Source organism: Talpa occidentalis, unplaced genomic scaffold, assembly GCF_014898055.3.
Source record: "Talpa occidentalis isolate TD23 unplaced genomic scaffold, MPIMG_talOcc4v2.1, whole genome shotgun sequence".
NCBI lineage: Eukaryota > Metazoa > Chordata > Mammalia > Eulipotyphla > Talpidae > Talpa > Talpa occidentalis.
In genome coordinates, this window is record NW_026555331.1 from 38,328,121 (window position 1) to 38,351,612 (window position 23,492).

The following is a 23,492-nucleotide window of genomic DNA, read 5'->3' on the forward strand; positions in this document are numbered from 1 at the left end:
TATACACAATGGAATACTACTGAATATTTAAAAAAGTGATAAAATCTTGCCATTTGTGACAACAGGGATGGAACTGGAGGGGATTATATGAATATAGACAGAATGAAATTTACAGTAAAAATTTTAAAGCAAATGAGATATGCTTGTGGCAACCCGCTTTTGATTAGAACCCCCAGCATCTCCCTGGACCATTACAGGTATCGTTCATTTCCTTCTGTCATCAGAAGAATGTCTGTGGAGAAGTCTGAGAGTCTAGGATCTTGATCTACCCAACAGTGTAGACAACATGAGCCAGGGCACAGAGAGCAGTGGGGGTTTCTCCCTAAGTTCGGGAAGTGCTGTAGGTCAGAGATGAGAGATTCTAAGGTATTTATGGAAGAATATCCTGCTCCTTAGGATAAAGTGATTCTCACAGTTCTTCTGACTTAGCTGTTATATGCCTGTTTTAGAGATCTGGAATGCGAACCTCAGAGTGGTAAACGATTTGCTTAAAAGATAATTTGATCTGTAGCATGGAAACTGAGTGAGGGTGGACAGACTCTGATGGCTTATGAGACCAGGAGGCAGTGAAGGGATAGATGAAGGCAAAGACAGTCAGCAGGAGGCAGGGCTTAGGCTATATGGAAATACAGCAAAGGGTGGCACAGTTCTTGATGGGTTTTTTAAATCTAAGCCATAGCTTGGATTTAACAAAGTTCTGTAAAACGTCTTCAAACACATCCGATCGGCCTTGTAGCTCCAATTAGCCCTTCAGGGGGTTGTTTCTGTGCCTCTCCATTATTCTTTTCAGCTGACAAAAATGATATGATGAAGCAGCGATTTTTTTCCTTCTGTTGGCTATAGATCACAAGTTACACCAACTTCAAGAAATCAGAGGAAACGCCAGTGGGTTAGATCTAAGTAACTCAGTTTTTCTGCATACCATCTATTTGGGGAAAAGAACAAAATCTAGCAAGTTGTATCTTCCTGCTTCTCCCTAAAACACACAAATGCTATGCCATAGATTTGGGGACCTCTGAGAGCTCCCACACCCCAGTTACACAACACTGAGATCTCTGTGGTCTATGCTAAGATTCTTGTTTTGCTTTAAAGATCTCCACATTAAGAACAACCTTTTCAACCCTTGAATTTTGAATGGTTGTTGTTGATGATTTTGTGTATTTCTTGATGACAAACTACATTTCAACATTTTGTTACCTTTATTTTGGGGGGTTGGGGGGAAGGCATAAAAAGAGTTATTTACAACTCAAGGATGATCTTTAGTTGCTACTTAATTTGCCTACAAATCAGCCCTGAACTTGTTTTCTGACAGATGGAGATTCTAGACTAGAAAAATCTAATATAGGAGGAGTTTGGATGAAACAAACAAGATACTGGAGGATGTAATAGTCAGGAAGAGGATTTGCGGTATGAGTAAAGAGCTGAATTCATTGTGTTCCAGAGGTCACAGTAAAATTCTCACAAATTAGGGAAGTTGGTGTGCTGTCAAATGCACATGTGAGCTGTGTTCCAGATATTGGGAATCAGCCAGTGCAGCTGTCATTTTTCCAGAACTTTCTTCCTCTGTTCAATCTAGCACAGTAGCAGCAGGTACATGTTAAAAACAGTTGTTTTACAATGTAAGAAAACAAATTATTTAATAATAAAAGAAAATTAAAAAATAAAACCAGTCACAGTAGCTCTGTATCTGCTAATTCTACTTCATCCCCTACTCCAGAGGCCACCGTGTAAATGTGTTGAACAATTTTGGCAAAATAAGTCCCTGTGACTTTATGCAAGCCCTGTAAAGGAAGGAGTAAGTGCTGATTAGAAAACTTGCCTTTCCTGAACTGTAGATTTTTTTCATTAAGAACCAGGAGCTGGGCCTCCCCGGTGGCACAGTGGTTGAGCGCTGGGTTGCGAAGCTGCCACAGCCTCTGCAAGCGCCGGTTCGATCCCCGGCCACCAGGAGAGGGTCCCACATGGCGTGCAGACCTCTCCTGCCGCCCGCTGTTTCCCTCAGCAGTGTACTTCGGTCCTTCTGCCTGCTCTGCTCCCTGCTCTGGCTCTGGTGAATTCTCTCACCCTCCTGCGCTTCTGACTGTGCCCAGTGCTTGTATAAATAAACAAACAAACAAATCAATCAATCAATCAATCAATCAATCTGGGGGGCGGGGGGAAAGAACCAGGAGCAATCTTGGTGTTCTGTCTCAGGACCAACATATCCAGATTCTGTTGCTAGATCTTGTCCAAACAGTGGAAGATGATTGGAGACTTGTTACTGATTTTCAGATTAGATAATTGTTAACTTAATACAAATTGACAAACCTAACAAGTGCATCTGCGCTTACTAGATAAAATCAGAGAACCATGCAAATTAGTTCAAAAGAATGTTTGAGATCATATTTCACTAAAGGCAAATGCCTGACTTTTAATGGATTCTACCAAAAGCATAAGTAAGGTACGTCTGAGATATGTGAATGCTGCATGACTGTATTCTGAATGCCAAATAGGTAGAAATTAGAAAATAAATGCTGAATTCATCAAGGCAGGCATTTCAGGGGAAAAGTAACAAAAAATATAAACCCTAGGACATCTACCTGGTAAGTCTGATGATGCTTTAACAGTCTAGAGGTTTCATCAGAAATGGCTTCTCCTTCATGGATTTTAAGGAGGAAAGAGACACCTACAAGGCACTGGTGCAAGTATAGAGATCAAACACCCTTCACAGGAGTATGTGGCCTTCATGACACATGTGGGTTCAACTCTGAAAACCTTTTTTGAAATTTTTATCCATTAAATAGAAGGAAAGGGTGTGGGGAGACAAGCATTATGAAAATAGCACGACGAAGAGTATGCTGGAGACGTACGGGAAAGTCAAAAGGTTTTCCCAGCACCTGGAAAATTTAAGTATGTTTAGGGGAAGAAATTTAGAAATCATGACTACAATAGAACCTGCAGATTAGAAATCAAAATTTGCTTTTTTTTAAGGCTATGAACACAGATACAAGCATAATTTAATATTTGAAATTGTGTTCATAGTTTTCATGAAGCCAAATCAAGAATGTAATGTTTTTATTAAAAAAAAAAAAGAATTATTTTTACTGAGAAGACCTCCTTGTGAGTAATGACTGCTCCTTTGCACTATTCCCAAACTCCACTTTAACCTGGATTGAGTAGCAAGTGCTTTTTTTGAAAGGTGAACTCACTTGACTCTCAATTTTCTCTGTTCCTCATGGAGAGGCCTGAGCGGTGACCTGTTTGAGGGAAAGCAACAGTTGATGGAAAGGCGGCGGGTAATTGAAAGTCAGGGACAGGGCGAGACCACAGCTCTCACAGACGCGCCTTGGAGTCCGCAGGTACCTTCCAGAAGCACCAAGACGAGCGTCCCTCACTGTCCTTAAATCAAACCCTCTTCAGTTCATGCTCCACTTTAAAGCAAAAAGCAATATATCCTTTGTCCTCACTGAGGAACTGACCTTTAAAGTAACAATTTACTCTAAATTTAGACTTTGCCAACTTTACACCAGAGACCAGAGTTTGAGTTATAATAGCAACTATTTAACTTCTGTTAATCTCTGGCTTTAAAAAGAGAGGTTGCCTCCCTGGAGCCAGTGCCATCTAAAGGGGAAAAGGAAATTTTACCTGAGAAAGGCACTTTGACATTTGTATTTTAAAAATATTTTTAAATGAGTAACATTTAATTCTAATGATGATGATTAAAATCGGACGCAACTAACACTTGTGTTGTTCTTGTTATGAGCGGGATAACAGAAAAGGCTGTTTACAGGGCTATGGTTTGTAGTCTTCAGACGAGCCTCATGAGGTTTGTTCTGTTGATTTAGTTTTCAGAGCAGGAGCCTGGTCTTTAGGATTAAGTGCTTTTCTCAAAGGCACTCCCGGGAGCTGCAGAGCCAAGGTCAAGCTCCAACTATTTCACTGTTTACTTCTACTTTTCATGTAATAGAAAAAGGGGAGCAAACGTACTGTTCTGATAAATATAGAAAAGGTATCTAGAAACAGAAAACTAGAAGGGAAGGCACAATATGCTTGGAAGCAAAATGAACTGAGAAAGAATTGAAAAGCAGTCACTTCAGAACAGGAGCTGGGATGTAACTGCAAGAAAGAGAAGCTGAGGCCAGGAGCCTTTCGCTAAAGGCAAATGCCGGGGTGTTGCTACTACAACAGAGAGGTCTGGTTTCAAATCCTTGCCCTTCTCTTACTCTTGCCTGCCTGGGGCACACTGTTTAACTTGATTTTGTTTCCTCCTGGATAGGTAGAGATGGTCTAATGAGAGACTAGGAGCGTGGGGTCTCCAAGGCCAGCTCTGTGGTGAGCTATTTCACCTTCCTCAGTATCTGTTTCCTCATTTGTAAAATCAGGATAGTATTCGTACTTAGCTTACAGGGTCGTTCTAAAGATTAAAAGGCTACATGTCCAATTCCAGAACCCATGTGGTATGTGCTCAAGAAATATTCACATAGTTGTGTGAAAAATCAGTCTCACTAACATGAAGCATCACTAGGACAGGCACTAAGCAGAGGGCAGGAAGGAAGGACTCATCCAATACTGTGTTGTCCATACTGAGAATAAAGTTTCCCCCTCCCTTTCTCCCCTCCACCTACTGCTTCTCTCTTCCTCTCTCCTCTCTCATCCCTCCCTCCTCTCTTTCCTTCCCTCCTTTCCTATCTAGAACTTTTCTCCAACCCTCAAATCAATGTTTGCAGCCTTTCTGAGTTAAATACTTGAAAAATCTGACTTTATCAGTGTTACTCTAATCTCTGGACATAATTCTCCCCAAGGCCCTTGCCCTCACTCAGCCAGTTTGACAATTTAGTTTCAAATAATTCAGATCCATCTAACTGCTCTGTTTCTACCACAGAGCAGAGAGAGAGAACAGATTGAAGGCTTGAGTTGACCTCTAGTGCTTCGTGGTGAACTGACCTATGCCTCACATTGGCATCTTTTATTTTTGTTTAGCATATTATAGAAGACATGGATCGAGTTGGGATGGAGACAGGAGGCGGATGCCCTAGTGGGCAACTGGAAAGAACAACCAAAAGCAGAAAGCAAGCTAGAGAAGAGGGAAGGAAAAAACTCAAGAGCCTCAAAGTGAACACAGAAGCCAGGATATGGGTAAATGTGTATATAATAAAATAACAAATCCCATCTTTATTCACATTTGAGGTGAACAGTTATTTGACATCAGTCTTAAGTAACCATTCATTTGCCACTTGAATTCACCAGTTAGCCTCATAAATGTAGCTATTAGCAAGCAGGATGTGACTTGCTTAAAGCACGCTGCAACCAAACGCTAAAGGTCTTTCCCAGCATCCAATGCCTGATGCTTATTGGAATCAAGTGCCAGAATGTTTCAGTCATGACTTCTCTAACAGCGTGGGTGAGAGGACAAAGATCACTTCAGATGATGGTTCTGTCTTTGTGATGTTATCAACGGCAACCGCAGTGGGTCATTCTGATTGCATAGTGCTGAAGACAGCTTCTCACTGTGCTTGGGGAAGGTGTAGGGAGTGACGTAGTATTAAGTATATTTTAGAATAAGTTTTCTAGTCCTCTATTCTTTTATACACATCCTGTTTTATAGTTCAATGAAGCATGGGGTCCTAGCATGACATCTGCATTATACACAGAAATAAAAACTATTTGGGTTAAGTTAGGCTGAGGTGGAGGGTGGACTACAGGTAATAACAGGCACTCTTCCCCTTCATGCCCAAGACTCTTCCAGATTCTTAATTACCCTTCCAGTCAAAGTGTCAAACTCACCCTTTTGGTTCAAAATTAATACAAAGCTTAGAATATTAAAACCAGTTTTTTTTTCTATTTTAAAAAAAATCTGCCTATTAAAATAGAAAATATTTTGCTTATTAAGGGTCACCGCACTTTTGAAATATACTGATTGCTGAAACACTTGTAAAAATTTTAAAATGAAAATATATGTGTCATAACAATGTTATGTTTTCAGGGGCTAGAGCTCAGTGGGAAGTTTTTATTTTATGGGTTTTTTGTTTTTTTGTTTTTAAGATTTTAATTACTTATTTTTGCATGGAAAAGCTGGACGTAGGCCAGAGGTGGGGGTGGGGGTAAGAGGATTCACCAGAGACAGAGTGGGGAGCAGAACAGGTGGATCTACTGAAATACACTGCTGAGGGGAGGAGCAGATGAGATAGGAGAGGTCTGCTGCACCATAGGTGGGCCAGCTCCCTAGCCAGGGATTGAACTCAGGCAGTAGAGGTGGGCCTTTGCTGTGATAGTGCTGAGACTTAACCCCTAGACACCAGGGAGGCTCAGAAATTTTTATTTTAAAATAAAATGTATTTGTAGATTTTTCAGGAGGCTTCTGCCTGCTCTGAGTTCTTTTAAAAGTTACCTTATTGGTCTTAGCTGCATTTCTGATACTTTTGGGAAGCCTCAATTATGATTCCAGGTAAGACAAAGCTGCAGTACTGCATATAACCACACGGTGGCAGGATGCTAACACTTTTGACTATAGGCCTTGCCTTTGGATGTTATCTTCACAATCTTCTATTGGAGGATGGGGTGGTGCAACGTTTAAAATACTAGCTATCTCTGTCCATCTGTATGTCTTTCTCTTTACTTATGTATAGATATATAAAGTTATAGATATGATTCTAGAGTGTAAAGATAGCTATGATAGCTATGACATTATCTTATCTAGATGTATATATATTACATAAGTGGCTAACATAATGCCAATCAAATATACTTGCTGTAATGTATTCTTAATAGTCAACACAAATTAATAATAGTAATATTTTTATTAAATATTTATGCTTTTATGGACCAATTAGATTCTTATTCAAAAAAACCTAAACACTGTCCTATTGTGAATTATTGTGTGTCAGTTAATTAGTATAGGACATAGCTCCATTTCTCAGGTAATACAGAAGAAACAATAAACCTGTTCATTAATTCTGAATATCATGCTTCCCTAAGGAGAATGAGAATTTGCACTACTTTCATTTCCAACAGTTGTACAGAAAAAATACAATGGATTCTGTGTTACTGAGTTAACTGAGAACTAGTAAGACATTCATGTCTCAGAAGCAGCATTTGAGGCTTGCTTTCCAAACCTCAGGATGAAAACGCTTAAACTTAAATTTAAGTAGGACATTAGAAAATACTGGGCTGAGCTAGCGTCAGTGTTGATTAGTCTTTATGACTCTTTTACATCAGGTTAGAACACTTATATTGTCTTAGTTTTTATATTTAGCACTGGTACTTCATGATTAAATACTTGTCAGAACTCTCTTAGGTTAGGAAAATGGAATAAATAATAGAATGTGAAAACTAAATTTATATGGATATGTAACATAAAAAGACTTTCTGTCACAGAATTTTCCTAAAGTGAAGCTTTGAAATTGTATTTTAAATTTGTTTAAGTTTAATTTTCAAGTAAATAGGTAAATTTGTTTTTAACTATTTCAATAATTTGTTTTCTCTCTGACATGCACATCTACAAATTAACTGATGATTCTAATTTCTTTATTTGTAAGTTTTTAAGACAGATGAATTATAATATATATCACATTTATAATTATTCCTGAAAATAATTCCTAAAACTATTAAGCTGAGACAAAAAAATAAAGCAGCTCATTAAATTCATGTGAATGATTGAAATCTTGAAAAAATTTAACAAATTTTATATTTTTACACTTAATATATATTATTTTTGTGTATTTATGCAGAGTAAATACATGATTTGATAGCAACATATATATATATATAGTGTAATGCTTGCATTGAAGTTGGAAATTGCTATATATAGTGAATCTGCTGTTTTCTGGTTATGTCGTCTCATATAACTAAAGATATTTTACTTCACCCATCTATTCATTATTTAAAAAGATCCTCTAAAGGGAAAGCTAACTTCTAGAAACACACACACAACGTACGTGTGTGTGTGTGTATATATAATTTTTGAGATATTACTCTTAAAAAAGTAATACTCTTCCTTATAATAAATGCTTTTAATTTTTTAACTATAAAATGAGTTTCATTCTCTTATATCATCACATGGCTGATGTTATGATTTGTAATGATTTGCAAATATAAAAAGCCTTTATTAACTGTGGCTCTTTCTTTCTGTTTTAGAGTATTTTCTGTGACTATCCTGGGATACAGAACTACACTACAAAAGTGGGAAAGGAGTGACTGTATCTACCTGGTATATACTGTGAGATACCCTGCAACTGTCTTCAGTCACTTTATTATGTAATAATATACTTATCTGTGTAATCAATCAGTCTCCCTTACTTATTTGTAAGTGCTACCACCATAATGTTCACCATCATATCCCCGGTACCCAGTACAGCTCCTGGATCTTGGTAAATATCCCTTAAATAGTTGATGAATAAATGTTTTTTGAACAGTTAGTATTATGTAAGATTGATAGAACTTTTTACTTCATTTTACTGATACGAAACATTTTATTTCTAATACTTAGAGATCTAGGCAGCCGTCCTTTCCTAACCTTCCAAATCCATTTGAGAAATCTCTTCCAGGCACATCCCTCTGTTAGGCAATCGAGATGGGCCATTAGGCTTTTCACTGGGGAAGCAAATATTCTTGGGAAATGAAATCCACCAATCAGACTCAGTGGCCATTGCTTTGATACTACCTCAAGGGAATCAGTCTGCTCACGGTCAGTTTCCTTTGGAAGAGGAGCAAGGGGCGTGAGAAAGGAGAAAGAAGAAATAAGAGAAGTTACGGTGTTAGGCTTCCACCTTGTCTATTCCATTTCCCTTCTCAGGAGGCCCTCTATACTTCTTGCCCCTTCATACTTCTGACCATCAGCTCACCCTTGGCTTAGCCTTGATCTTTTTGTTTCACACTCCACATTCAACTCACCCAAGAACGCTACGAGCACCTCCACTGCTACCGCCCTGGTTGAAGCTAACACCATCTCACACCTGAGTTACAGCCATAATGTCCAGGTTGATCCTCCCGATTCTACTTTTCACACTATTCTCAACACACTAAACAGGATCATGCTTTGAAACCTAAACCAGATCCTGTCAATTCTCTGCTCAAAACCTTCCACTGGTTTCCCATTTCAGATGAAAAGCCAAAATCTTCACAATTGTCTATAAGACCAGTTCCCCTAATTTCTTTGCCCTCATTCCCTAATACTCTTCCCCTCAGATAACTCACTTCAGTCACATACACTTCCCTGCCAGTCTTCACTCCACAACATTCATTCCTATTTCAGGGGTTTCTGACTGGAATTATTTTCTCACACCCCATTGCCTCCAAAGATATCCTCATTTGTTTACCTCCTTTAAGTTTTTGTCCAAACATTTTACACCAGAGAGAAGTATCCAGAGCACAACAGCACTGTATTTAAAATCACCTCTTTCCCCACCCCAACAGTCTTATCTTCTTCCCAAGCTTAATTTTTCCCCCAGGCATGTATTGCCACCTAATGACTAGTTTTATTTGTTCACTGTTTGCCTTGGAATCAAAATAAAGGAATCTACTCACCAACCAAGTACTACAGATGCTTGGTGAGATCCCCAGGAGGTACGGATTTTGTTTGCTTTTGTCACTGCTGTATCCCCACCACCTCCTAGAATGCCTGTCATATTTGAATACTCAGTAAGCATTGACTTGAGCTGCTGAATTGAATAAATGAATTCCACTTTAGTGGAAAAATTCAAATCCTCTGGTAAAGCTTTGAGTATCACTGATTTTCCAACAGTCTTCTCAGGAAGATGTTAATCTTCTTGTGGTCATTATTTTCAAAATCAAAAGAAAGCTATTTGCTGTATGAACACTACCCTTTTCTTTGTCTCTAGGAGGGCAGTCTTTGCCTTCCTAAAATCCCAGAGGGTGAGGTGCAGGTCATGGGGGTGGGGAGCAGTGCCATCAACAGACAACTGGAGAGAGCAATTTCAGAAGGGAAATTGTGGAGTCACATGGTTTGTACCAAATGAAGAGTAACAATGTAAGACAGAATAAGCATTCACCTTGGGGATCAGAGGAGAGAAAGCATTTCTGGCTGGTGTGAGAGCTTCTGAATCTGAAGAGATGGGAGAGTTTTATTAGCAGAGAGTAGGAAAGGACAGTTCTCCTGAGTGTGTGTTGAGAGTGAATAGCAGGATGCACAGACTGAATCATAAAACTGCATGGTATTTTGAGATGCAGAGAACAAATTTTTGTTGCCTATAAGCCAAGCAAAAAGGAGAGAAATCTTATTTGGGAATGAGAAGAGGCCTGAACTAGGGACAGTGAGTGTGAGTGTGCTTTCTAGACCCTAAAAAGATGGAAGATGCCTTATCAGATCTTAGTGAATTTCTTATTCTTTCAAACGATTCAGGCTCAAGTTTTTCTCTAGTACAATTTGACTTGGAATTTCAACAAGGGAATCCACTTGTCAACCAAACACTAGAAGTGAAAACAATTCAGACAGGATAGCTAAGTGAAAAAGCTAAATAGTAACCAGTAACGAAGGCATTTACCTCAGGCCTGAATTGACAACGCCACCATTCTCTAACAAGATCACACACAGGTAGTGACTGTGAAAGCTCATGAGGCCATGACACCCTGGAAGCAAAATATTTATCTTTAGGAGAAACACACCAACATTTCTTCTTAAGAAAAAAAAACATGGTGCAGTGTACCTCTCCTGCAGCAGCTCGCCTGCTGCTCCCCTCAGCAGTGTATTTCATCAGTCTGCCTGTTCTGTTCCCCACTCTGTCTCTGGTGAATCCTCTCACTCCCTGTGCCTCTGGCCTGTACCCCAGTTCTTGTATGCATAAATAAATAAATCTTTCAAAAAAAAAAGGTAAAAAAGCATTACAGCTAGTTCATCATCAGAGAAGTCAAAGGGACATTTGGGAGGAAGGAAAAGGTGGCAATTCTGCCAACTGACCTTTCACAAATCTACCTATTGTGAACTACAGTCAGTCACTTAATTAACAGAAACACATTAATTCTTTTTTTTTAAACTTTTTTTTTTTAATTTATTTATTTATTCAAGCACTGGGTACAGTCAGAAGCGTGGGAGGGTGAGAGAATTCACCAGAGCCAGAGCAGGGAACAGAACAGGCAGACTGACGAAATACACTGCTGAGGGGAGCAGCGGGAGGCAGGAGAGGTCTGCACACCATGTGGGAACCTCTCCGGAGGCCTGGGATCAAACCAGCGCTGCAGCCCAGCGCTCAACCACTGCGCCACCAGGGGAGACCCCCACATTAATTCTTTGTTTGGTTGAAGATCATAAACTTGAGCACAACAGAAAGATTTGGACATACAGGTAGGTGGAAAATTGAACCCTTATCCTGAAGTCCAGAAGTTTCTCTTTGGGTTATTGCTCTCCTTGCACTTCTTCTCCACTCCATGCTATAGGAAGCAGGGCCCCCATAGGACTCCTGATTACCTAACAGCTTCTCCTTGCATCCATCATCTCACTCTTTACTCCCCCAATGTGCCTTGTCCAATCTCCTCCCATTCTTGTCAGAGCCCCATTTTTGAACCAACCCCCCAAAAGCTACCTGATAAATGTATTCACTGTAAGGCATTAGTAACTGAAAATAACCAAACACATTATCTCCCCATTCTGAAGGTTGACCAGCAGTTTGACAGCACCCTTGCCAAGTGTCAGATAATGGAAAGCAGGATATTAGAGCTGATGGCGTGACCTCTGTTAACACATAAAACCAGCCCTGCCAGCAGTATGAACTGACTACTGAATCATAAATTCCTACAGCAAAACACTAATGAGTAAAAATGTTCTGTTTTCTTCTTAGAATTGTGTCAACATAAGCTGAAAGCAGAAACAAAGTCTTTGATATTTTTTATTTTCCATTTCAGTACCACAGGAAGCTTTTGTAAATGACTGGAGCATAAGTTTTAAAGGTTTCCCTTAAGTTTTGGTTCCATTACCGCAGAAAAAATAATCTTCAAAACATTTTAGAAAAAAGGCAAGTTGTATGTGAATAAAGAACTTTAAAAACTACAGAACTCTAAAGAAACCATGTTTAAAGGATGTGAGGAGACTAACAGTGGAAGAAATGTGAAGATTTAACTTGGAAAGTAAAGCAAAAATAGCTATGAACAACCAGAAAAGAACAAAGAAGTTGAACCTGAACGTGCTTCCTTTCTAGAGCTGGGGTAAAGTGCAGACATGGACATCTTGAAAAGAAAGAAAAGGGAGAAAAGAAAGAGGAAATTATAAAGGTCTTTAGGGGAAAGGGGTCTTCACCGTCTGTGCATCTGATTCCTTAACCTTGGAGGGATTAAATAAAATAACATTTTTTTAAATTGTTACCCAGTGAGTTTAAGGCCAAGTTAGGAGCTCTCACTTGAGCTCACACCTTGGAGCGTTGGAAGCACCTGCCTTAGAATGTGATGAGTTGCGGTTGGAATTAATGGTGGAATCCTTTCCCAGACCGTGGAGGAATCAGACTGATTGAGAGAGATCTGGGAGCAGGGGAGGAGCAGCCAGAGACCTCTTCAGAAGGCTTCTTGACAGTGAGAGAAACAGGGGACTTGCAGGGGAGATGGAAGCACTGTTTCTAGCCATGGCTCAGTCAGCACATCAGTGAATACATAAGCCACTTTCCCCCTCTGGGTCCTCATTTTCTCATCACTAAGATGAGCAGGTAGTACTACATCATGCCTAAAGTCCCCTCCTAGGGTCTCCCTGGTGGCACAAGGTGTTAAGACACAGCCTATGAAGTTGTCCGCAGCCACTGCAGCATGAGTTCGATCCCCAGCCAGGGAGCAACTCACACGGCGCAGCAGACCTCTCCTGACTCAACCGCTGCTCCCCTCAGCAGCATATATCAGTCAATTCACCTGTTCTGTTCCCCACTCTGTCTCTGGTGAATCCTCTCACCCCCCACACCTCTGGCCTGTGCCCCAGTTCTTGTATGCATAAATAAATAAATCTTTAAAAAAAAGTCTCCTCCTAGTCTAATCTTGGACTCTCCTTGATGCAATGCTTTTAACTGAAAACAATAAGTACAGTAGTTATCTGGGCTCAGAGATTGCAGCCTAGAGGTTGATGGTCACAAAAGATTTCCAGTTTGGGAACACTGTTACATAAGAATTTATTACAGAGCAAAAGAGAAGTGTCCACTAGAACAGGTTAGCATAGAGCTGACATCATTTAGTGTTTTCTTTCAGTTATAATATTGAATAACCTGTATTAATTAGTAAATGAATTACTAGTAGTAAGTCATTTGAGTCTCACAACAACTTATGGGGTAGGTACTATCTAATGAAGATGAAATCAAAGACATTATGCACCAATATGTTACGACAAGATGATGACAGAGATGTTACTATTCACTATGGGGCATTTCCAGGTCCCTACTAATGGAAGCCACAGACATTTTCTGGACAATGGAATATGTGCAAAAGTAGTGTGTCCCACTTCAGGGTGAACCTCTACACTGCCCTGCATCATACTCCCTATTCTCTCACTGTCCTGTAGAGATACCAATGAAGCCCTAGGAGATACAGCTATATGATAGGTGGATCCCTTTATTATCACTTGAAAAACTGTCCAGGAGAGCAGCCACTGGATTATGGCAAGGGCAAGGAACAACCTTTGTGGAAGTAAGCTATGGTGACCGAATTTCAGACCCACCCTTAGATAACATGAATGACACTGACTAATACAATAAATGCCCACTGACACCTCAGCAAGCCTTCTTAAGTTTATATTTTAGCAAGATTCTCCAGATAAACTAGAGATGGTATGGGAAACTTGGAAGCAAGGAGAACAGTCATATGATTAATGTGATAACTCAACTAGGAGATGAATATATCTTGAATTAAAACAATGTCAGGAAAGATGGCAAGGAGATTAAATGACAGGATATTAACAGGCCAGAGTCAAAGTGCTCCCGGATAGTTTCATGAATCTAGAGAAGATGTTCTTCACCTTGTCTGCATTCTAGAATCATTTGGGATTTTAACAAGGCCAATCACCAGGCTACACCTGAGACCAATAAGATCAGAATCAATAGCTTTCCCAGACCCCCAGTTGACTCCAGTGGGCAACCAAAGTTGAGAAGTCCTGGCACAAAGTCATGGTTCTCAGAACTGGTTCCTGGACCAGAGGTATCAGCTTCATCTAGGGACTTGCTAATTTTCCAGCACTACCTAGGGTGACAGTCACTCCAGTTTACCTGGTACAGAAAAATTTCCCAAATGAAAAGACTTTTAGCTCTAAAATGGGTAGTCCTAGACCTCAGAGCTACTAAAAACAGAAACTGTGGGTGAAGCCCAACAATATACATCTGTATCAACTCATAGCATCATATTTAGCACATAAAAAGATCTTACCTTGTTGTTGAATTGTTGGAGGAGGTCACTGAAAAGATGTGACTGTTGGGAAACTGAAAGTTGAGCCTCTGTAATGGAGACTTTTTCCCCAGCACGGAGCCTTGGAGTGTAAGTCCTGCCCCCTGTTCAGTCCAATCAAGGTCACAGCCTTGAGAGAGTAAGGAGTAATTGAGACCATCTGGACCGTTCTGAACCCTGTTACAGCCTCTGTGTAAACTCTGAAGTTCTGGTGGGCGGGTGCTGAGGTCTAATCTTGTGGAAATCCAAGACAAACTTCCCTCCAAAGTTCCCTGGCTTCCTGAAACCGCCAGCTACGGATGTGGAAAGGGCTGCCTCTTCCTTTGGCCTCTTCTTGTATAGGGGCAAGCGTTGACTTTCACCTGGAGAACTCCTAGAAGGAATTTTTCTGGTTTGGGTGTTTTTTTTTTTTTTTTTTTGCGCTCAGATATAAACAGTCTCTGGAATTTAATCTTTTAATTTCCTACTTTATCAATAATTCTATGATTTGGATAGTAACTCAGTGTTCTGCAGCTATTCCAGGCCAGGAAGGTTCACCATTGGTTCAAGCCTCTTAAAACAGTACCTTGAAGTCCTTGACATCATCCTCAGATTTTCTAATATTATGCAGGGGCAACCAGCCAGCAGGGAGACAGCAAATTGCAACCCCCTGCGAAGCTCTATATGCTCTTTCCTCTGGGCTTCTCGCAGCCATTGCTTGTCCTCCCAGCGCCGTCGCCCTTCTCCACCTCACTCCACTGCTCTCAGCCAAAGGACGTCCCTCTGTGTGACGCCGCCCCTAGAGCTTCAGCCTCATAGCCCTCTTAGCCCAGGTGTGCCCACTCACGCATGCGCACACCACACTCCAGGTGCCCACCCTCAGGCATGCGTACCACGAACCCACGAGCCCAAGCGCCTCCTGCATTCAAGGCTGCAGGTGATAGCCTCAAAGGCCAACGCGCAAAAGCCTAAGCATCTTCATTTACCCCACACTTAGATTAATAAATATGTTCTTTGAAAGAGTGGAAATAACTCTAAGAGGGTACAGTGTTACCAGTCAAAAGCCTTCATACATTTTAGTTGAATCTGATTGAATTTTTACCGATAGAGCCAATTAAGATGGCTGAATTTAATGAAGATTTTAACTGCAGAAGTGAGGAAATGGAAGACGCAATAAGTAATTTTGGAGCATGGAAAGGATTAGTTCTAGATGTATGTTTCAGTAATGTTTGGAGTCTGAGGAGTGGTATTTGTGAGGATTGAGAAATAGGAGTAAAAGTAGAAGAATATTAAAATAATATTTCCCTGGTTTCTGAATACTTTTATAGAGTTATGGTGCCTAAATACAAAGGGAAGAAAATGTTATTTTTCTGTCTTCTTTTCTGTCATAATTATATGAATACTGCTCCCCTCCTTGGGCTTTTAATAGATATGAAGAATACCATAGAAACTATTTATAGGTATAAAAGCAAAAATGAGTCATTCATTTAAAAATTCACCTTGGTATAATGAGGAAAAGACATATAATCTAAATGATTATTGTCAACTTATTTGTGTTAATCAATGGAGACAGAGGAATAGCAAGTTTAAAATAACCAGTAAGTCATATATTGGTGGACCTGAAGGTTCATGAGTGCAGGGAGTTGAGTCCTGAGTACCAGTCTAAGCCTCCATAGACTTGTGGGATAAAAGAATGGAATGATTTGGCTTTAGAATGAAATCTGGGAGGGTACATTCTCTCTTGCTTGGATATTTTCTCTTCTTCATCTTTCCCTAGTCTGCTCTGGTTCCTTTCTGACTTAGCTCTACCATCTGAAGTAAGAATTATTGGAAACTTTTTGTTTCCAATACTTATTATCGAACCATTAGATAAATTGTTTCCAAACAGGCTATGTTAAGAACACAGATGACATGGACTCCAATAGAGGTGAACAAACAAGTGCAGGAAAGGGGTCCCTTAGAAGCAGGATCCACTCCTAGGATATACTATAAAACACAGCTTCTTACTTTTCTAGTCTGGTCTTTTGATACCAGTTTTTGAGAGACTCTTATTGACTCCTGCATAGTCAGTGAGGTTCCCCCCTTGGATTAAGTCTAGTTGGTCTGATAGGTTGTAGACCGTATGATTAGGTTCAAGTCAACCCAGATCTTCCACTGTTGGTTGATGGAAGGTTGCTGTAATAGTTTGCTAGAGATGCAACAGGGCACCACAGACTGGGTAACTTACACAGCAGAATTTCTCCCCCATATTTTTGAAGACTATTAGTCCAAGATTAAGATTTCACCAGGGTTGGTTTCTTCCATGATGGAAGCATCTGTAGCAAATCGCTCTCCTTGGTTTGTAAATGACCATCATCTTCCCTCAGTCTATATCTTCATCTAGATTTCCTCTTCCTATAAGAACACCAGTCACACTGGATTAGGTTTCACTGTAGTACCATCATTTTAACTTAATTACCTCAGTAAAGATTCTGTCTCTGATGACATTTGGAGGTATGGGGACTTAGAGCACCATGTGATAGGACTTCAACATATGGATTTGGTTGGGGGGGTGGCGGGTGGTTACTGAGGGAGCCACAGCTCAGCTTGTAAATGTGCATTTTTAAAACAGTGGCAAAGTTGAGTATCTATGGTATTCCTAATATTGAAGGCCCACTCTGGTTCCCTAGGATAGAGGATGCTAGATGAATGCTCAGATAACAAGCAGTAGATAGTGGTGGAGATAAAACTCCTATTAGGTTCTGTTTACAAAATTATATTCCCTCGAAAGTGCAAAGATTTATTTTCAAAACAACTAAAAAGGTTTTTTCCTCAAAAAGAAGGCCATAAAATTCATGTCATTACCGTCCTTGACATTTATTAAGAAATTTCATTTATTCTTGATGTGGGAAGCCATCTCTGTCCCTACCTCTTTTTGAAGTATGTTCATTTTTTATTTCCACTTGGGATATAGTCATCATCCTGACTTGGAGCCTGGCCTTGATGTAGTAGAGCATCTCAAACCAAATCAGCATAAAAAGTCTCTGATGAAGCATACCAAACTGAGCTCATGTTCAGTTTTCAATTATTCATCTTCCCCAGGGAAGGGGTTGTTGACGCCAGAGTGAGAACAATGCAAACCAGTAGTCTGGGTTAGGACTCAGTGGTACAGAGCTGTGTACCATGCTGTGGGGCAGGAAGGTTCCACAGGATGAATAATCAATTCAGCAGTCATTGCTGCTTCCCTTGATTCCTACTGTGCAACAGCAGCGCCAGTGAGTGGGGGTCACAGGCCTCCTACATCATGCATATGCCCAGCAAGGGAGGGCTAAATCAAAAAACAGAATGAGGAGAGGAAGGGAAACCAAATGAACAGCTTTGGAATGCTGCCTATGTGGCAATGGAACCAGAGGGAAGAACACGGTGGGAAGCTTACTATGGATCAAGTAGAATCCCAAAATTTACATAATTTCCTCTGTAGCCTGATGAGTTTATTTTTACCTAGAAGTAAGAAACTAATCCCAAGGTAAGGTTTTATACATATATATGTAAAAATATATGTATACACATATATAGATGTTATATAATATCCATACACGTATATATACACATATGTATATATACACATATATGGATGTTATATAACATATATAGATATACACATATATGGATGTCATAGAACATATGTATATATACATATGTTCTATGACATCCATATATGTGTATACATATATTATGTACATTATACATATATTTGTCTAGATTCACACTTCCTATAGTGATGTTCACTGCTATTTAATTTAACCCTAAATTAGAAAAAGAGTAGTTGCTATGTAATAGTGGGTCTCTGAACTGACCCATGATAAAAATAAAGAGCAGTACTTTTCTTCTTTGCCCTAATGTATGGAAAGTTGATAAACTCTTCTCTATTGAATTTTGCAAAAATACTTCTATGATCTGAATTGCATCCTTCTAAGACTGAAGTGTTGAAGCTGTAGACCCCAACATTATAATAATTTGAGGTAGGCCCATTGGCAAGAGTGGAGATCTCATGAGATTAGTGCCCTTAAGAGACACCAGAATGTTTGAATTCTCTTAGTGTCTTCTCTCCCTTCCCTCCTCCCTCCCTGCATGCATCATGAAAGCACACACACATGCTGAAAAATTGCCTTATTAGAGGCCCGAGGGTTAGGTCTTCTGTAAGTGTGGTCACACTCTGGCCCCACTGCAACTGGCACCCTGACCTTGGAAATTGAGGCTCAGAACTGTAAGAAAATAAATTTCTGTTGTTTAAGACACTCAGTCTAAGGTATTTTATTATGGCACTCAAACAGAATTAGGCCAAAAAATTAAGTTTATAGGTTTGAGTTTGAAAATTCAGAAGGAAAAGTGTTTCAAAAGATCTTGAATGGAAGAGGTAGTTTATGTTTTACTAACATGGAGATAATAACACCTCATGTCTTAATGACAGTGTAGGAGGCAGAGAGGAGTTTATTTAATGAGTACCTAATAGTCAGAATGTGTTCTAGGAATATGCATTTTCTCATTAAATTCAGTCATTCTATGAAGTAAATTTTTAATAGCAAAATGAGAATATAATTGCTTAAGTATAAACACTGAGTCCTGTTTTTTCTTTTCCTTCATGTCCCTGCTACATTGGAATGATGGCGTGTAATATTCCCTCCTCAGCTACCACCCACCCTCCACCTCCTAGGAGGGTTTGAAGAGTAAGTCCTTCCAACTCTGGATGAAAAAGGGACTAGTTTTTGTTGTTGTTTTTGAATTATATTCCTTAGAATGGGCCATTAAAGTTAATTAAGGTAAAAAACAAAACAAAACAAGAAAAGACGAGAGATTTCCCTAAGAAGCAGGTGACTTGGAAGAAGAGGAAATAAGATCAGATCCCACCTATGTCTTGTTACTCAGATTGTAAAAGAAGAGGTTTCCCTGACTGGGGTGGGGTGGAGAGAGGTCTGAGGGACTAGATCAGGTTACTGGACTACTGTTCCTGGGGAGCATCTATGGGAAGCTGAAGGATCCAGAGAGATATGACTGAGTGACATGACTAGGACCAAGAATCTTAGCACCTCAAAACATGCACTATATTAACCAATGATGTGAGGTTCCACCCAGCTTGTCTTAACTTCAGTCAGGTTTTAGCTTGACAGTAGACTTCTGGTTTCCCTTTCATTAGAGCAGTTACTTTGGTAAACTCGCAATTTGTTTTTTCCCTGCCTCTTTGAGCTGTAAATAATCTCCTAGTCCTTTGCCAGTTTTACTCTCCAGAAATGTCTTTCTCAAAGACCAGGGAGTTTCAAATATAATCATCAAGAAAGATAGGGCTGGGCCTCCCTGGTGGTGGAAGGGGGTAATTCTGAGCACTATGAAGCACTCTGCAGCTTCTGCAGCACAAGTTCGATCCCCAGCCAAGGAGCTACCCACATGGCACAGCAGATCTCTCCTGTCCCGCCTGCCACTCCCCTTAGCAGTGTATTTCAGTAGAGCTATCTGTTCTGCTCCCCACTCTGTCTCTGGTGAATCCTCTCACTACCCTCCCCCCGCACCTCTGTCCTACACCCCAGCTCTTGTATGCATAAATAAATAAATCTTTTTTTATATAAAAAAGAAAGATAGGGTCCTTGTTTCCCTGTGTCTGTGAAAGGGCAGGAGTCTAACTTAGATGACCAATGAACAAGCACAGAAAACCTAATTACATTGACAGACTTTCCAAAATCATCCTTCAGGACTTTCCTACTGCCCTCCCACAAGCAGATAAAATCTCTCTGGCTTTCATTTCAACAAAGTTGAATTCAACTCTCTCTTCTGCTATAGCAGTTTTGACTCCTATCACAATCATTTTAAATAAAGCCTTCCTTGCCTGGTTAACTCCTTACAGTGTATTTTTTTCTTTGAGAACATCCCAAGACTGGGATAAAAGAAGAGAGAGGGGCCATGATGACATCCACTTGAGAGCTTCAGAAGTGACCTATATGGAAAGATGATTGATACCCATAGGGAACCTTCCCTTAACCCTTTGACAACGTATAAAATACAAACCATGGAAAAGACTGTAGTTAAATTACCTATCAGTCCAGAAGAATGGGAACTCATAGTTAAGATGAAATAGTATTTTTCTTACCTCCATGTATTTGTTCCTTGTTGTTGCTGCCATGATGGCCTATCAGAGGAGAGGTAAAAAAAAAAAAAAAAAGGAGGATCAGCTTCACTTCATGAGTGAAGAGATAGGAGGACAGGATAGATTCCAGCTCGTCTGAAAAAGGAGATGCCAAGAAAAATCAAAGAAGTGACAGACTGGGAGATGAGAAATAAGAGTTTGCAAAAACAGAAATTGTAGTTAAAATAGGATATGTTATAAGAGAAGGGGGACAGGGAATCCTACTTAATTCTGGAAAATGGACATGGGTCTGACCTAGAATCATTTTTAATGTATCAAGTAACTTCTGTTCCACAATATCCTCATCACCATCATCATCACCATCAACATCTAACACTTATGGAAGACTTTCTACAGTCTAGGTCTGCAATTTACATTTCTTTTTCACAATAATAGCAAGCAAATTAGGTAATATAAGATGTAGGTATTAATGGAACCACCATTTACTCAATAACTTTGAATCCTCTTGCCCTCATTCTTCACATCATATATTAACAAGTCCTGACACTCTCTAATATAATGGATTCCAACACTTCCCATCATCTCTTAGCTATTATCACCACCCAGGCCACAGTCACCTCTTCCCTGGATTATTATAATATTCTCCCCTCTTGTCTCCCTACTTCAATGCTTGACTATCTGTGATGCATTCTCCAGAGAGAATCATGGACAATTTGTCTAAAAATTGAATTTTAGATCACATTCACTATCTAAAATCCTCAATGGCTTCTGATTATCCTTAGACTAAAACTGCAATCCTCACCATGATGTGATATGTGCTTCCCAGCCACATCTAAAATCCCATTTCCAAGTTCAACCTCAGCATAGTCTTAGCTGCTGTATATTCTACACAGAATGCTTTTACATATCTTTTTCATATCTCAGCATTCAGCTCTCAATTTAAATGTCCTCTTCAGACCAGCTTTTGCTAGCCATCCTTGCTAAATAGTTCAGTTGCTCTTTATTCATTTACCCTTTCCTTACTTCATGTCTCTTTGCTTGACATTCTTCTTAATTGTTTGATTATCTCCTTTTTTCCTCCACCAGAATCTAATGAAGACAGGGATTTCCTTTGTCTCTTGTTCACTGATAGTAATAGGTAGAAAGTATCCATCCTGAAGCTATTTGGTGAGAAAGGAAAAGATATGGAAGTCAAGGAGGTTCTGCTAGATTTTTATTTCTTGTTTATGTCATTGAAACAATACTATAAAGCTTTATGGTATATCCCTTTTTAAAAATATACTCCCCAAATAGTATATGATATTGGATCTACATTTTTAATGTGGGACTCAAGACTAACAGAACTTGCTCCCACCTACCCATCAAGATCCACCTCTCAACAATTCTCCCTCCTGCCTTCATACCAGCCAGAAATAGCAGCTCCTCTGAAGAACCATGCACTTCTGATTGGGATGCCCTCACACTTGTCCTTCTACTAATTACAATTCTTTCTCCTTTTTAACCTAGAGATATTTTAACACATTGCCAATGTCATCTCAAGTATTCTCTCTAGCAAGCCTTCCCTTACTTCTTCCCTTGCCTGTTAGGGGTAGTGTGAATTGATCTCTTGTGGCTGATGTCCATGCACCTCCCCTTTTACCATTACAGAGTACCCTAATGCCTGCTTGCACTCCTTTTGCCAGAGCTACACAGGCTCTGCCTTCGCTTGCTCACACAGCAGGCAGATCATGCTGAGAAATTAATGGCCTGGCCCCACCGCTCTGAGGTGTGTATTCCACTCTGTTTCCCTGAGCTCCCCACCAGGTGCAAACACACTGCTGCTAAGTGGTATCTCACTTCATATTACATTCCTTCTATCCTCTGCCTTTTCTTCCCTTCTATTCTCACCTCCCACTTCTCCACTAATTCTTCCTTCACTTCCCAAATAAGTTATTTTGATTCACATCGTAACATGGTTAATTGCTTCTTGGGGGAACAAAACTAGAAGACTACCCCACAGCACTTATTAGAGTGTATTCTAATTATTTGTTTGCTTCTGAACTTGGGAGAGTGCTTTGGAGAGCTGGATTGCATTTTTTTCCCCCTAGCTGTAATCTGTGCACTTAGCAGTAAGAACACACCTAGTGAAGCTGCAGTAAATGTTCACCAAATCAGTGAACTGTACTTAATGGTTACCTGCTAAGCTGAACTAGAAAATAGGACTTCTTAATCTGAGAAGGAGAGAGAGATATTTCTCACATGACTTGGTTTGAGGATGCATCACAGTTCTTTGCAGTTTTTACAATATAATTCTGTTAGTACAGATTTGTAGAATAATTTTTTTCCAACTCTGACTTTGTTCATTACATTGCACTGATTATTCACAATGTATAATTTAGCAGCTCTCAATATTCTGAGCTACTCTTCAGAAATGAACAGATCTGCTGAGATGAATGACAGGAAGTGACCATTGCTCAGAGCACAGCCATTGCTTGAGGCCTATGAGTTCTACATTTCCTCTTAATTCTGGAAATTATATTCAGCTCTTTAATTTTGGTTATTGTCATCTAAATCTATTCAAAAAAATTCATGAGGAATAATACTTTCTTGTTTATGGTAACAATTTGGACTTTATTTTTTATAGTTATTACTAGTCAGTAATCAAGAGAATATAGTAATTCCATTTATTGCCATCAACATAACTTCTCTTAAAAAAAAACAAAAAAAATTAAAAATTCAAGAAAATGCTTCCTCAGTTCTCCAATGGAGCAGAAATATTTTTAAAATACCCTGCTTGCTCTTCTCTAGCGATAAACCAAAATTGCATTCCGTAGGGATTAAATTTGTCTGTGCTGGAACAGATTAGCTTGTCTCTTTCCCATTTATTACAACACCCTCCCTGTCTCTGGAGTCCTGTCCTTTGATTATTCCAGAAGTTTATGATTATACATATAAAGCATTTTTGAAACTTCCAAATACAATTTCTCTTTTATTTTCCTAGCTCCACCTTAGACTTTGCAACTGTTGTTCAGGAAAAGTCCACAGTTCCCTTTCCCCCCTCCCCAGCACAAAGGGTAAACTCTTC

General features: G+C 39.7%; 1 protein-coding gene and 1 long non-coding RNA gene across 2 annotated transcripts in view; one reads left to right on the forward strand and one right to left on the reverse strand.

Annotated features, from left to right (window-relative positions):
* Nucleotides 1–8,383, forward strand: part of LOC119239912 (uncharacterized) — a 35,500-nt gene extending 27,117 nt beyond the window's left edge. The window contains exons 3-4 of the long non-coding RNA XR_005124039.2: nt 4,960–5,115; nt 8,113–8,383. This is a non-coding gene — a long non-coding RNA (uncharacterized LOC119239912). The remainder of the gene's footprint in view (nt 1–4,959; nt 5,116–8,112) is intronic.
* The window catches only part of NECAB1 (N-terminal EF-hand calcium binding protein 1), a 265,090-nt gene extending 250,062 nt beyond the window's left edge, over nt 1–15,028 (reverse strand). The window contains exons 1-3 of the mRNA XM_054691909.1: nt 14,900–15,028; nt 14,317–14,627; nt 10,479–10,563 (exon numbers count right to left, since the gene is read on the reverse strand). Coding sequence (XP_054547884.1) covers nt 10,479–10,563; nt 14,317–14,627; nt 14,900–15,028 — 525 coding nt within the window. The remainder of the gene's footprint in view (nt 1–10,478; nt 10,564–14,316; nt 14,628–14,899) is intronic.
* Nucleotides 15,029–23,492: the final 8,464 nt, after the last annotated feature.